The following is a 12,355-nucleotide window of genomic DNA, read 5'->3' on the forward strand; positions in this document are numbered from 1 at the left end:
TTTTAAGACAGAGTTTCACTCTTGTTGCCCAGGCTGGAGTGCAATGGCACGATCTTGGCTCACTGCAACCTCCGCCTCCTAGGTTGAAGTTATTCTACTGACTCAGCCTCCTGAGTAGCTGGGATTACAGGTGCCTGCCACCACGACTGGCAAATTTTTTGTATTTTTAGTAGAGATGGGGTTTCACCATGTTGGCCAGGCTGGTCTCGAACTCCTGACCTCAGGTGATCCACCCGCCTCAGCCTCCCAAAGTGCTGGGAGTACAGGCATGAGCCACCACGCCTGGCCAGGGGTACAAGTTTTTAACCTGTACGTATTTTTCTTGTCGGTCATTAAACCAGAGGTGCAGAACTATTAAAAAGAAAACTCCTAAAGCCAGGGATAATTTTCTCATGTGGTCAAGGACTGTGAGAGGTGTTACATGATTATTTTGCTCCAATTATATGCTAGGTACAGTCACTGTTTACCTCTTCATCTGCAGAGGGGTGACATAGGCAGGGACCTATTTCCTGTACATTTTAGGCTTTGCCCAATCTTATTTGCATGACATTAAGAGTCAGGTGAGAGACAGACAGGATGTTTGGGTTTACTGCTCTTTTTGACACCCAGTCAGTGTTGCCACATCATTGCCCACAGAAATACGGTCACTGAGGAGGGGCATGTCTCTGTGCTAGAATCATTGCTGTTAGGAAGATAGAAAAAGTTTGTCTCTAACTCATGGAGCTGACTTATTCTATGTCTTATTGTATGTTGTATTTTATGTATGTATGAGCAGTGATGTTTATGTCAGGATTCTCTGTTTCCTAGCCCTGACAGCATGGCTGTTTTTATCTCTTTCTAGGCAGACTCAGTGGGATCCTCCTACTTGGGAAAGCCCAGGAGATGATGCCAGCCTTGAGCATGAAGCTGAGATGGACCTGGGAACTCCAACATATGATGAAAACCCCATGAAGGTGAGTGTGGCTTACACATGTATTTCCTGATCATTTGGGAGTCCATCCAAGACCATCCCACATGGTCTTGGGATTCTTTTTTCTTTATTCTGAAAAATAAGTGAGTGACCATGCATGTATCAAGGTGTAGAGATGAAGTCAGGGAGAAAGAATGGCCTTTTTACATATACACCATGGAATACTATGCAGCCATAAAAAAATGATGAGTTCATGTCCTTTGTAGGGACATGGATGAAACTGGAAATCATCATTCTCAGCAAACTATCGCAAGGACAAAAAACCAAACACTGCATGTTCTCACTCATAGGTGGGAATTGAACAACGAGAACACATGGACACAGGAAGGGGAACATCACACTCTGGGGACTGTTGTGGGGTGTGGGGGAGCGGGGAGGGATAGCATTAGGAGATACACCTAATGCTAAATGACGAGTTAATGGGTGCAGTACACCAACATGGCACATGTATACGTATGTAACAAACCTGCACATTGTGCACATGTACCCTAAAACTTAAAGTATAATAATAATAAAATAAATAAAAAATAATCCCATTACAACCCTGAATCCCTTTTCAAAAAAAAAAAAGAATGGCCATTTTTAGACATTGAGAGACTCAGATGCATACTAACTACTTACTCATTTGAGGGAGATATATGGCCAAGAATTGTGAGGGGTGTTCAAAACACCCATTACTATGTTACTATGATCGCTTCAGGGCCTCTCTTGTTCTCTCTCTTTGCCGTTTTTTTTTTTTTTTTTTTTTTTAATGAGACGGAATCTCACTCTGTTGCCCGGGCTGGGGTGCAGTGGTACAATCTCGGCTCACTGTAACCTCTGCCTCCTGGGTTCAAGCAATTCTCCTGCCTTAGCCTCCCGAGTAGCTGGGACTACAGATGTGCACTCCACGCCTGGCTAATTTTTGTATTTGTAGTAGAGACAGGGTTTCACCATGTTGGCCAGGCTGGTTTTGAACTCCGGACCGGGGGTGATCTGCCGCCTTGGCTTCCTGAAGTGCTGGGATTATAGATGTAAGCCACCACGCCTGACCTTTCTTTGCTTTTTGTTATTAGTGCCCATAACATATGCTTTCATGATTGGTCTGTTCAAAACCAATAGGAGGGGTGGGTTTTGTTTTTGTGTTTTTTGGTTTTTTTGGGTGTGATCTTGGCTCACTGCAACCTCTGCCTCCTGGGCTTCAGCAGTTCTCATGTCTCAACCACCCAAGTAGCTGGGATTATAGGTGTGTGCCACCATGCCTGGCTAATGTTTGTATTTTTAGTGGAGATGAGGTTTTATCATGTTGCCCAGGCTGGCCTTGAACTCCTGACCTCAAGCAATCTGGCTGCTTCAGCCTCCCAAAGTGTTGGGATTACAGGCATGAGCCACCACAGCTGACCGTATGAAGTGTCTTGAATGAAATCAGATATCATATTTTTATGTCCTAAAACCTGACTAATATTTTTTTAATTTTGAAAAGAATTAAGTACTTCAATGGTTAAATTATTGGGAATAGGTGGAAGAATGAAGAGGGAAGAAAAGGAGCTGGAGTGAGAAGGGATTAAAGTAGAAATGAATTCATTCTTCTGTTTATATTTTATTCACTTTTGGAGGAAATGTTTTTCTCTTTTCATATGTGTTTGGCATTTGCAAAAAGATACACACTTAAGTTCAATCCATGTGGAGTTTGCTAAATTTCAAACGAATCACATAAATCACTTAGCCACTTCACTCCAGCTGTTATGCTCTCTTGTTTTCCTGAATCATTTAGGAATATGCCCAAGACTGCTAGGCACTTGCCATTTAAATTATATGTAAGCTTAAATACAAACAAAAATCACAACTGCCATTTCCAGACTTCTGTACTGTGTTAGTTATATCTTTTGAAAAATAAACAAAGGGATTAAGATAAGATCTGGTGCAGCAATACAGCTGAGTTCTGGGGCCAAGTTTATAAAGCATGTTGGAGGCCTTACCCTTCTTATAAGCCCAAGTTCATGGGCACCGTAACTATTAATCTTGATTCAGTCTTTTGGTCTAGTATATGCATATTAAATTAGGCCTTTCAAAGCAAATGAGGAATGGGCATGAAGTTCACTGTTGCTTATTTAATGCTCAAGGAATTGCCTTTCTTATATGAAGACCTGTGTTGGGAAATCCAGGTCATCAAACTAGCCAAGCACAAACTAGGAGCTGAGAAGTAGGGGCCAAGTAAAAAGGGCAGCTTATGTGCCATGCTACACAATTAGACCTTCATTCTCTGGCTAGCTGGTGAGAAAGGGAAACCTTTAAAGTGATTTGATCAGTGACATTTGCCTTTTACAAGGCTCTCTGCTGGAGATGGACTGGAGGGGTTGACCATGGAGCTGGCGCCTTCACAATGAGCTTATTGTAGTAGTTAGGTCTGCTCAGCACCCAACAGCACCAGGCACCACCTGTTAAAAATGCAAACTCTCACTCCCTGTCCCAGACCTGCTAGATCAGAATCTGAAGTGATACAAGGTCCCAAGGTAATTACACATTCAAGTCTAAATAATTGGCAGTATTGTTTGTGATCAACTGTAAGAGAAGTATGATCATAAAACCTTACTATATCCAACCACCCAGAGTGAGTGTGTTTGTCAGGTTATGTTTGATCTTTACTCTTCTGTTACCATAGGTGCATGTGTGCCTGGGGAGTAGGCTCTTGAAAGTATTATATCCAAAAGGCAATGCCTGAATTATAATCTACTAGCTCGGAACTTTGGATCTCTAAATACACATTTTAAATCACACAGATATGAACTTAATCTCACTCTTTCACATTTTGGTTATTTATCAGACATTTGAGTTCCTATTCAGCACAAATGCCACGCCCAGAACTGGGGATACAAAAGCAGTATAAGGCAAGGTTATTGCTCCCAGGGGTCATAGGAAGGTAAGGTTTGAAAATGTACAGTATTATGTGTTAAGTGGTAAACTGAGGGATTTATTTATTTTGTCATTTGATTTGCTTTGATTTGTTTTTAGAGGCAGGGTCTCCCTTACTCTGTAGCCCAGGCTGGAGTATAGTGGTGCAAGCATAGCTTACTGTAACCTTGAATTCCCGGGCTCAAGTAATCCTTTCGTCTCAGCCTCCTGAGTAGCTAGGACTATAGGTACATGCCACCATGCCTGGCTAATTTTTAAAAATTGTGGTAGAGACAACAAACAAGGACTTTAGAGGCCTGCAAAAGAAAATATAGTCTATCCTAGGAAGGAAAAGAGCACTAAACTAAATCTAACACTTAATTCACAATTAATTCCGATATATTGATATGCTCATGTGTGTTGGGGGAGGTACATGTATAAAAACGAAAGGGAACGGGAGATTATAAAGAGAAAACATTCCTCCTGATACTAGCTCTTAACTGCCTCGGGGGGTTATAGAGTAGTACTTCCAATGGAGATTCAAAGGTGTCAGCTTCACTCAGTTGTTAGAGAAGATTGGAGAGGCCCTTTTATTCTTTTCTGCCATTGTATGTATACATAAATAAATCCGCAAATAATAATAATGAGAGTGCACAAAGAATTAAGCTGCCAAATGTATTTCCTGTTGTGAACAAATAAAGGTAGAGGTCTTCTTTCCCAAAAAGAATAATCATAGGCTAGGCACGGCAGCCTACTTCGGGAGGCCGAGGTGGCCCGATCACTTGAAGCCAGGAGTTCAAGACTAGCCTAGCTAACATGGTGAAACCCTGTGGCTCAAGCCTGTAATCCCACCACTTTGGGAGGCCCAGGCAGGTGGATCACCTGAGGTCAGGCGTTTGAGACCAGCCTGGCCAACATGGTGAAACACTGTCTCTACTAAAAATAGAAAAATTAGCTGGGCATGGTGGCACATGCCTGAGCACATGGTAATCCCAGCTGCTTGAAAGGCTGAGGCAAGAGAATCGCTTGAACCCGGGAGATGGGGGTTGCAGTGAGCCAAGATTGCACCACTGCACTCCAACCTGGACAACAAGAGCGAGACTCTGTCTCAAAAAAAAAAATCAAACCACGACAGGGCTTATAACTTTAGTTACTTGAGTGCAAATGTTAAGATTTGGTCTTGGTTTTCAGTCAGAAATTCACATATAGAATCAATCAGATTAATTTCTCTATACTCAAGAGCTGAGTCCCCCTCATTCTTAGGAGATACACACATTCCCCTGGGCTTCAAGCCAGCCTCCTTCTAGATTACTTCTCCTTCAAGTCTGTCCCTGCTTACACTGGCAGTCCTGCACCACGTGCTTCCTCAGCATGGTACAAATGGTTGCTTATAGCTCTGTCATGCTTTTTCATCCTGGGAGCATAGAAGAAACTCAACCAGAGAAAGTTAGGAGGACTTTGTGAGAAAGTGGCATTTGAGCTTTAAAGGATGAGGAATTTTTCAGTAAGCAAAGACAGGCTAAAAGGAAAGCTGGAGCAAAGGCAGGGAAGGAAGGGAGTGTTCAGGATATGTTTGGAGAATAGCTCTGTTTACTTGTAGGAGGAACACAGGCATCATAAAACTTGTAATCCAGCATGAGGTTGGAAGGGCATTGTTGGGGATAGATCTTGGGGATTTGAAAATGTAAAAGAATATGAACCTTTGTATGGTGGGAAACCTTTGAATTTTTTTTTAGTAAAATTTATCTCAAGGCTTATGATTATAGGCCCTAAAATTCAGAAATGATACGTAAATAAAGGAATTGACAAGTACTTGTGCAAAGCAATTCAGTCTTTAAGGATGGCTTTTTTTTTTTTCCTCTCTGAGACAGTCTAGTTCTGTCGCCCAGGCTGGGGTGCAGTGGTGTGATCTCGGCTCATTGCAACTTCCACCTCCCGGGTTCAAACGATTCTCATGCCTCAGCCTACTGAGTAGCTGGGATTACAGGCACCCGCCACCACGCCTGGCTGATTTTTGTATTTGGAGTAGAGACAGGGTTTCACCATGTTGGCCAGGCTGGTCTCGAACTCCTGACCTCAGGTGATCCACTTGTCTCGGCCTCCCAAAGTGCCGGGATTATAGGTGTGAGCCACCGTGCCCAGCCTTATTATTTGTTTTTAAATTTTTATTTGTCTTTGCTTTCTTTTGGATTGATTTAGAATTTATTTCAAGTATTCTGGTTTTTTTTGTTTTGTTTTGTTTTTGTTTTTCCTATTGGCTTAGCCATACCTCTTTATTTTCTTTTATTTTTTATTTTTTTGAGCCATGGTTCACTCTGTTTCCCAGGCCGGAGTGCAGAGGCACCATCAGGGTTCACTGTAGTCTCCACCTACCAGGCTCAGATGATCCTCCCGTCTTAGCCACCCAAGTAGCTAATTTTTGTACATTTTTGTAGAGACAGGGTCTCGTGGTGTTGGGGACCAGGCTGGTCTCAAACTTCTGGTGTCAAGCAATTTTCCTGTTGTGGCCTCCAAAAGTGCTGGGATTACAGGTGTGAGCCACCACACCTGGCCTGCTTTACTTCTTGGTGGTTGTTTTAAGACAGTGGTTCTCAAAGTTTGGTGTGGGGACCTCTAGGTTCCTAAGACTCTTTCAAGGGAGCCACAAGGTCAAAGCTGTTTTAATAATAATATGAAAACATTACGTGCCTCTGTCACATTTGGTACATTCACAAATATACCATGGAATTTTCCAGGGGGCACATGACATATTTGAATGCAGAAGGCAATGAGACTTCAGCTGTATTCTAAGGGAGATGTTAAAAGAGATTTCCAAAATGTATAACTGCCACTCTTAACTGAATTGCTTTAGTTTTGGAAAACAGTTATTTTTCACAAAAAATTATATTATTGTTATATGTATTGTTATATAATAGATTTGCTAATGTTATTTTAAAATAATGCTTAATTTTTTCTCAGTTTAACTTAATTTCTAATATGAAAAATTTTGATAGCTATAACCCATATGAATAAAAGCTCTTTGCGGTCCTCAGTGTTTTAAGAGTATAAAGGGATATTTTTACTCTTTATACCTACACATTTGAAAAACAGTGTTGTAAGGTTTACAGTATGCATATTTATCTTATCACAATCTACCATTAAGTCCTATATTTACCCACATATTTACCATTTCCAGCACTCTTCATTCTCTCATGTAGATTTGAATTTCCATCTGGAATCATTTTCCTTTAGCCTAAAGAATTTCCTTTAACATTTCTAGTATTTCAGATCTACTGTTGATGCATTTTGTCAGCTTTTGTTTGTCTGAAGAAAGGTATTTATCTTACCACTTTTTAAAAAGTAGTCTTTATTTTTAAAGCAATTTTAGTTCTATTTTGGCATAGCAAAATTGAACAGGAAGTACGGAGAGTTTCCATATACCCCCTGTCACTACACACGGCGCAAGCTTCCCTTTCTGTCAACATCAAAGCACAAGAGTGGTACTTTGTTACAATTGATGAATCTACTATGACACATTATTACCACCCAAAGTCCATAATTTACATTAGGGTTCATTCTTGGTATTGTACATTTGTGGGTTTTAACAAAGGTATCATGTCATCTATACAGCATCATAGTAACATACAGAATAGTTTCACTGCCCTAAAAATCTTTTGAGCTGCCTCTTACTCATCATGCCTTCTCTCCTCATCCCTCTTCCCCGGTTCCTGGTAACCACTGATCTTTTTACAGTCTTCATAGTTTTGCTTTTTCCAGCATGTCATATAGTTAGCTACAGTAGGTAGCCTTTTCAGATCGGCTTCATTCACTTAGCAATATGCATTGAGGCTTCCACCATGTCTTTTCATGGCCTGATAGCTCATTTCGTTTTAGCACTGAATGTCTGAGTGTACAGCAGTTTGTTTATCATTCACTTACTGAAGGACATCTTGGTTGCTTCCAACTTTTGGCAATTATAAATAAAGCTATGAAAAACATCCATGTACAGGTTTATTATGACAGATACTTTCACTGGATATGGAATTCTAAATTTATATTTTCTTCCTTTCAACACTTAAAAGATGTTTCCATTTTTTAATAATAGTTTCTAATAAAAATATAATTATCTTTTCCCCCCATATATCTTGATTTTGCCTTTTATAAACAGTTTTTAGTGGTTTGTGATATACCTTGGTTTTGTTTTCTTTGTGTTTAATCTGCTTGTGATTCTTGTACATTTTAGATCCATGATTGGTAGTTTTCATCAAATATGGAAATTTTTTCAAATATGTCTTTTTATACCATTGTCCCTTTTCCTGGGACTCCAATTACATACATGTTATTAAACCGCTTGATACTGTCTCACAGAGCACCACATCTCTGTCAAATTTTTTTCAGCTCTTTTCTCCCTGTGCTTCAGTTTGCGTGGTTTCTGTTGGCCTCTATTTAAAGTTCACTGATTTACCTTCTGCTGTATCGAATTAGCTAAGCTCATCCATTGATTCATTTTTAAATTTCAGTTATATTTTTCTGCTCTCAAATTTTAATTTGCATATTTTTAAATAGTTTTAATTTCTTTTTTATTTTTAACAGTGCTGATAAATACCTTTCACTTCATTGTATTTTTCATATTTTATTTTATTTTTTTTCAAGACAGGGTCTCACTCTGTTGCCCAGGCTGGAGTTCGGTGGTGCGATCTCGGCTCACTGCAACCTCCGCTTCCCAGGTTTAAGTGATTCTCCTGCCTCAGCCTCCCGAGTAGCTGGGATTACAGGTGCCTGCTACCACGCCCAGCTAATTTTTGTATTTTTATGGGGTTTTGCCCTGTTGGCCAGGCTGGTCTCAAACTCCTGACCTCAAGTGATCTGCCCATCTGGGCTTCCCAAAGTGCTGGGATTACAGGTGTGAGCCATCGCGCCTGGCCATTTTTACTTCATTTAAATGTCCGCTTTTTGTAGTCAAGTCCCAGAATAAAATGCTATTTTTAGGAATATGTTTAACTGAAAAACTGCATTTAAGTTTTGGCAGTTAAGCAAACTAACTTTGCATGATAAAGCCCCTATCAAGTATCTCATACTTAAGCAAATACCCCCAAATCATAGTTTGTAGCTTTTTTCAAAATACATTTTATACCATGTGTTCCCCAGGAAATCCCTGATATCTTCCTGTCAGGTTAAAGAAACAAGAAACACAATAGGACAGTGATTATATTTTTAAGTATTAAGGGGATTAGAGTCCCAGGTATTCTATATGCAGACCACTATACTCATATTTGTGTGTTTTTTATTTTGTTTTTTTGTTTTATATTTGTGTTTTAATAAGTTTCTGATCCATAGGCTTACATTTTTATAGAAGCTACAGTTTGAGTTCCATGACCAGATAAAGACAGGGCAGCCCTGTGATCTACAAGATTGAAGGGTGGCTGGACGCAGTGGCTCACAACTGTATAATCCTAGCACTTTGGGATACCAAAGCAGGTGGATCCCTCGAGCCCAGGAGTTTGAGACCAGACTGGGCAACATGGCAAAACCATTTTAAAAATGCAAAAAAAAAAATTAGGCATGTTGGTGCACATGTGTAGTCCCAGCTACTTGGAGGGCTTAGGTGGGAGGATCACCTAAGCCCCAGAGGTCAAGGCTACAGTGAGCCAAGATCATGCCACTGCACTCCAGCCTGGTGACAGAGTGAGACCTTGTCTCAAAAAAAAAATTAAAAGTTTGGGGGTGTTTGATAGCTCAGGGTTAGGACCATTTGTTGGTGACATTGAGATGGTCGAGCTAGTCTACAACAAATCTATGTGAGGGGAACTTGGAAGTGTTGGCTGTCTTCATGGCCTCAAAGGCCTCTGCCCTGTGCACTACAGTGTAGCCATACTCCTGCTCTGTGGTCAGGTAGGGCATGCTCAGCCATTAGTGGTTCTCCAGATGACCAATCTACTGCCACCAGGAATGCTACTGTGATTGGGGAGGGCAGTCAGGAACATGATGTCACCTGTGCTTCTCAGGAGTCTGTCCCTTTGGCCCAGTAGTTTTAATTTCTTCACTGTGTTCATGTTTTTTTTCATAACTGTGAACATTTATAATAGCTTTTTAATAGTTGCCTGCTATTTTCAGTTGAACACTGGACATTGTGACTGTTACATTGTTGAGTTTCAGAGTTTTGTTACTTTCCATTAAGAATGTTGAGCTTTGTTCTGATAGCCAGTCAAGTTACTTGTGGATCACGTTGATTTTTTAGAGGCTGTTGTTAATCTTTGTTGTGTTCAGTCCAGAGTAATTTTTTCTCTAGGGCGTCTCCTAAGGCATCGCCTGTCTGGGATCTCCACTGAATGCCACAGGTTATCTAATGGATATCTCTTCACTTTAGCTGATGGAAGCTCACATGTTTCCCAGCCTTTTGTGAGCTCTGAGAATTGTTAGCTTACAGTTTATCTCAGATATTCTAAATTCCAATCCCTGTCTCCTTAGCTCACTGAGAACTCCATGCTGTGCGTGGGTTTTCCTCTCTGCCCCAGAGTCTGGTAAATTTCTCCAGGCAGAAAAGCCAAGGTAATCATAGGGCTTACCTCATTTTGTCCCTTGTCTCAGGATCATAGTTTAGTGCTGCTTAATGTCCAGTGTGTGCAAACTGCCTTTTTCATGTATTTTGTCTAGTTTTCCAGTTTTTAACTCTGAGAGGGCTAATTCGTTTAACAGTTAATCTGTCATGACCAGAAGCACAAGTCTGGACAAGCTTTTTTGTTTTTTTTTTAAAAACAAAAACGAAAACAGCATCCTGGCTAACACGGTGAAACCCCAATTCTACCAAAAAAAAAATACAAAAAATTAGTCAGGCGTGGTGGGGGGCGCCTGTAGTCCTAGTTACTTGGGAGGCTGAGGCAGGAGAATGGCGTGAACCCGGGAGGCAGAGGTTGCAGTGAGCTGAGATCGCGCCACTGCACTCCAGCCTGGGTGACAGCGAGACTCCATCTCAAACAAAAACAAAAACAAAAAATAAACCAGCAGCAGCAGCAACTTTATTGAGGTATAATAAACCTAGTATAAAATCTAGTCGCTTTAGATTTACAATTTAATAGCTTTTAGTAATTTACCAAATTATGCAGCCATTACCATAATCTGGTTTTAGAACATTTTCCTCCTCCCAATAAGACCTCTCATACCCATTTGCAGTGACTTCCTAGCCCAGGCACTAATCCATTTTTTTTTAAAATTTTATTAGTATTATACTTTAAGTTTTAGGGTACATGTGCACAACGTGCAGGTTTGTTACATATGTATACATGTGCCATGTTGGTGTGCTGCACCCATTAACTTGTCATTTAGCATTAGGTATATCTCCTAATGCTATCCCTCCCCCTTCAACCCACCCCACAACAGTCCCCGGTGTGTGATATTCCCCTTCCTGTGTCCATGTGTTCTTTTTTTTTTTGAGATGGAGTGTTGCTCTGTCACCCAGGCTGGAGTGCAGTAGTGTGATCTCGGCTTACTGCAAGCTCCGCCTCTCAGGTTCACGCCATTCTCCTGCCTCAGCCTCCTGAGTAGCTAGGAATACAGGCGCCCACCACCACGCACAGCTAATTTTTTAAATATTTTTTTAGTAGAGATGGGGTTTCACCGTGTTAGCCAGAATGGTCTCGATCTCCTGACCTTGTGATCTGCCCGCCTCGGCTTCCCAAAGTGCTGGGATTACAGGCATGAGCCAATCCATTTTCTTTCTTGATAGATCTGCCTCTTGTGGGCATTTTATATAAATGAAATAATACAATATATGGCCTTTTGTGATTGGCTTCTTTTATTTATTTATTTTATATAAATATACTTTAAGTTCTGGGGTACATGTGCAGAACGTGCAGTTTTGTTATATAGGTATACATGTGCCATGGTGGTTTGCTGCACCCATCAACCCATCACCTACATGAGGTATTTCTCATAATGCTATCCCTCCCCTAGTCCCCTACCCCCCGACAGGCCCCAGTGTGTGATGTTCCCCTTCCTGTATCCATGTGTTCTCACTGTTCAACTCCCACTTATGAGTAAGAACGTGCGGTGTTTGGTTTTGTGTTCTCTTGTGTTATTTTGTTGAGAATGGTGGTTTCCAGCTTTATCCATGTCCCTGCAAAGGACATGAACTCATCCTTTTTTATGGCTGCATAGTGTTTCATGGTGTATATATGCCTGCTACCTTTTCTTTATCCAGTCTATAGTTGATGGACGTTTGGGTTGGTTCCAAGTCTTTGCTATTGTGAAGAGTGCTACAATAAACATATGTGTGCATGTGTCTTTACAGTAGAATGATTTATAATCCTTGTGGTATATACACAGTAATGGGATTGCTGGGTCAAATGGTATTTCTGGTTCTAGATCCTTGAGGAATTGCCACACTGTCTTCCACAATGGTTGAACTAATTTACACTCCCACCAACAATGTAAAAGCATTCCTATTTTCCACAACCCCTCCAGTGTCTGTTGTTTCCCAACTTTTTAGTGATTGCCATTCTAACTGGTGTGAGATGGTATCTCATTGTGGTTTTTATT

The 12,355-nt window shown here is 40.8% G+C and overlaps 1 protein-coding gene across 4 annotated transcripts in view; it reads left to right on the top strand.

Moving 5' to 3' along the window:
* Nucleotides 1-12,355, top strand: part of SETD2 (SET domain containing 2, histone lysine methyltransferase) — a 146,681-nt gene that overhangs the window by 124,572 nt on the left and 9,754 nt on the right. For all 4 annotated transcript variants that reach the window (XR_010125597.1, XM_063661229.1, XM_054481903.2 and 1 more), the window contains one exon: nt 842-953. Coding sequence is in view for 3 of the 4 variants with exons in the window: in XM_063661229.1 (XP_063517299.1) it covers nt 842-953 (112 nt within the window). In the remaining variant the exon portion in view is untranslated. Of the gene's footprint in view, nt 1-841; nt 954-12,355 lie in introns of those variants that run through there.

The sequence above is a fragment of the Pongo pygmaeus genome, chromosome 2 (assembly GCF_028885625.2).
Source record: "Pongo pygmaeus isolate AG05252 chromosome 2, NHGRI_mPonPyg2-v2.0_pri, whole genome shotgun sequence".
Lineage (NCBI taxonomy): Eukaryota > Metazoa > Chordata > Mammalia > Primates > Hominidae > Pongo > Pongo pygmaeus.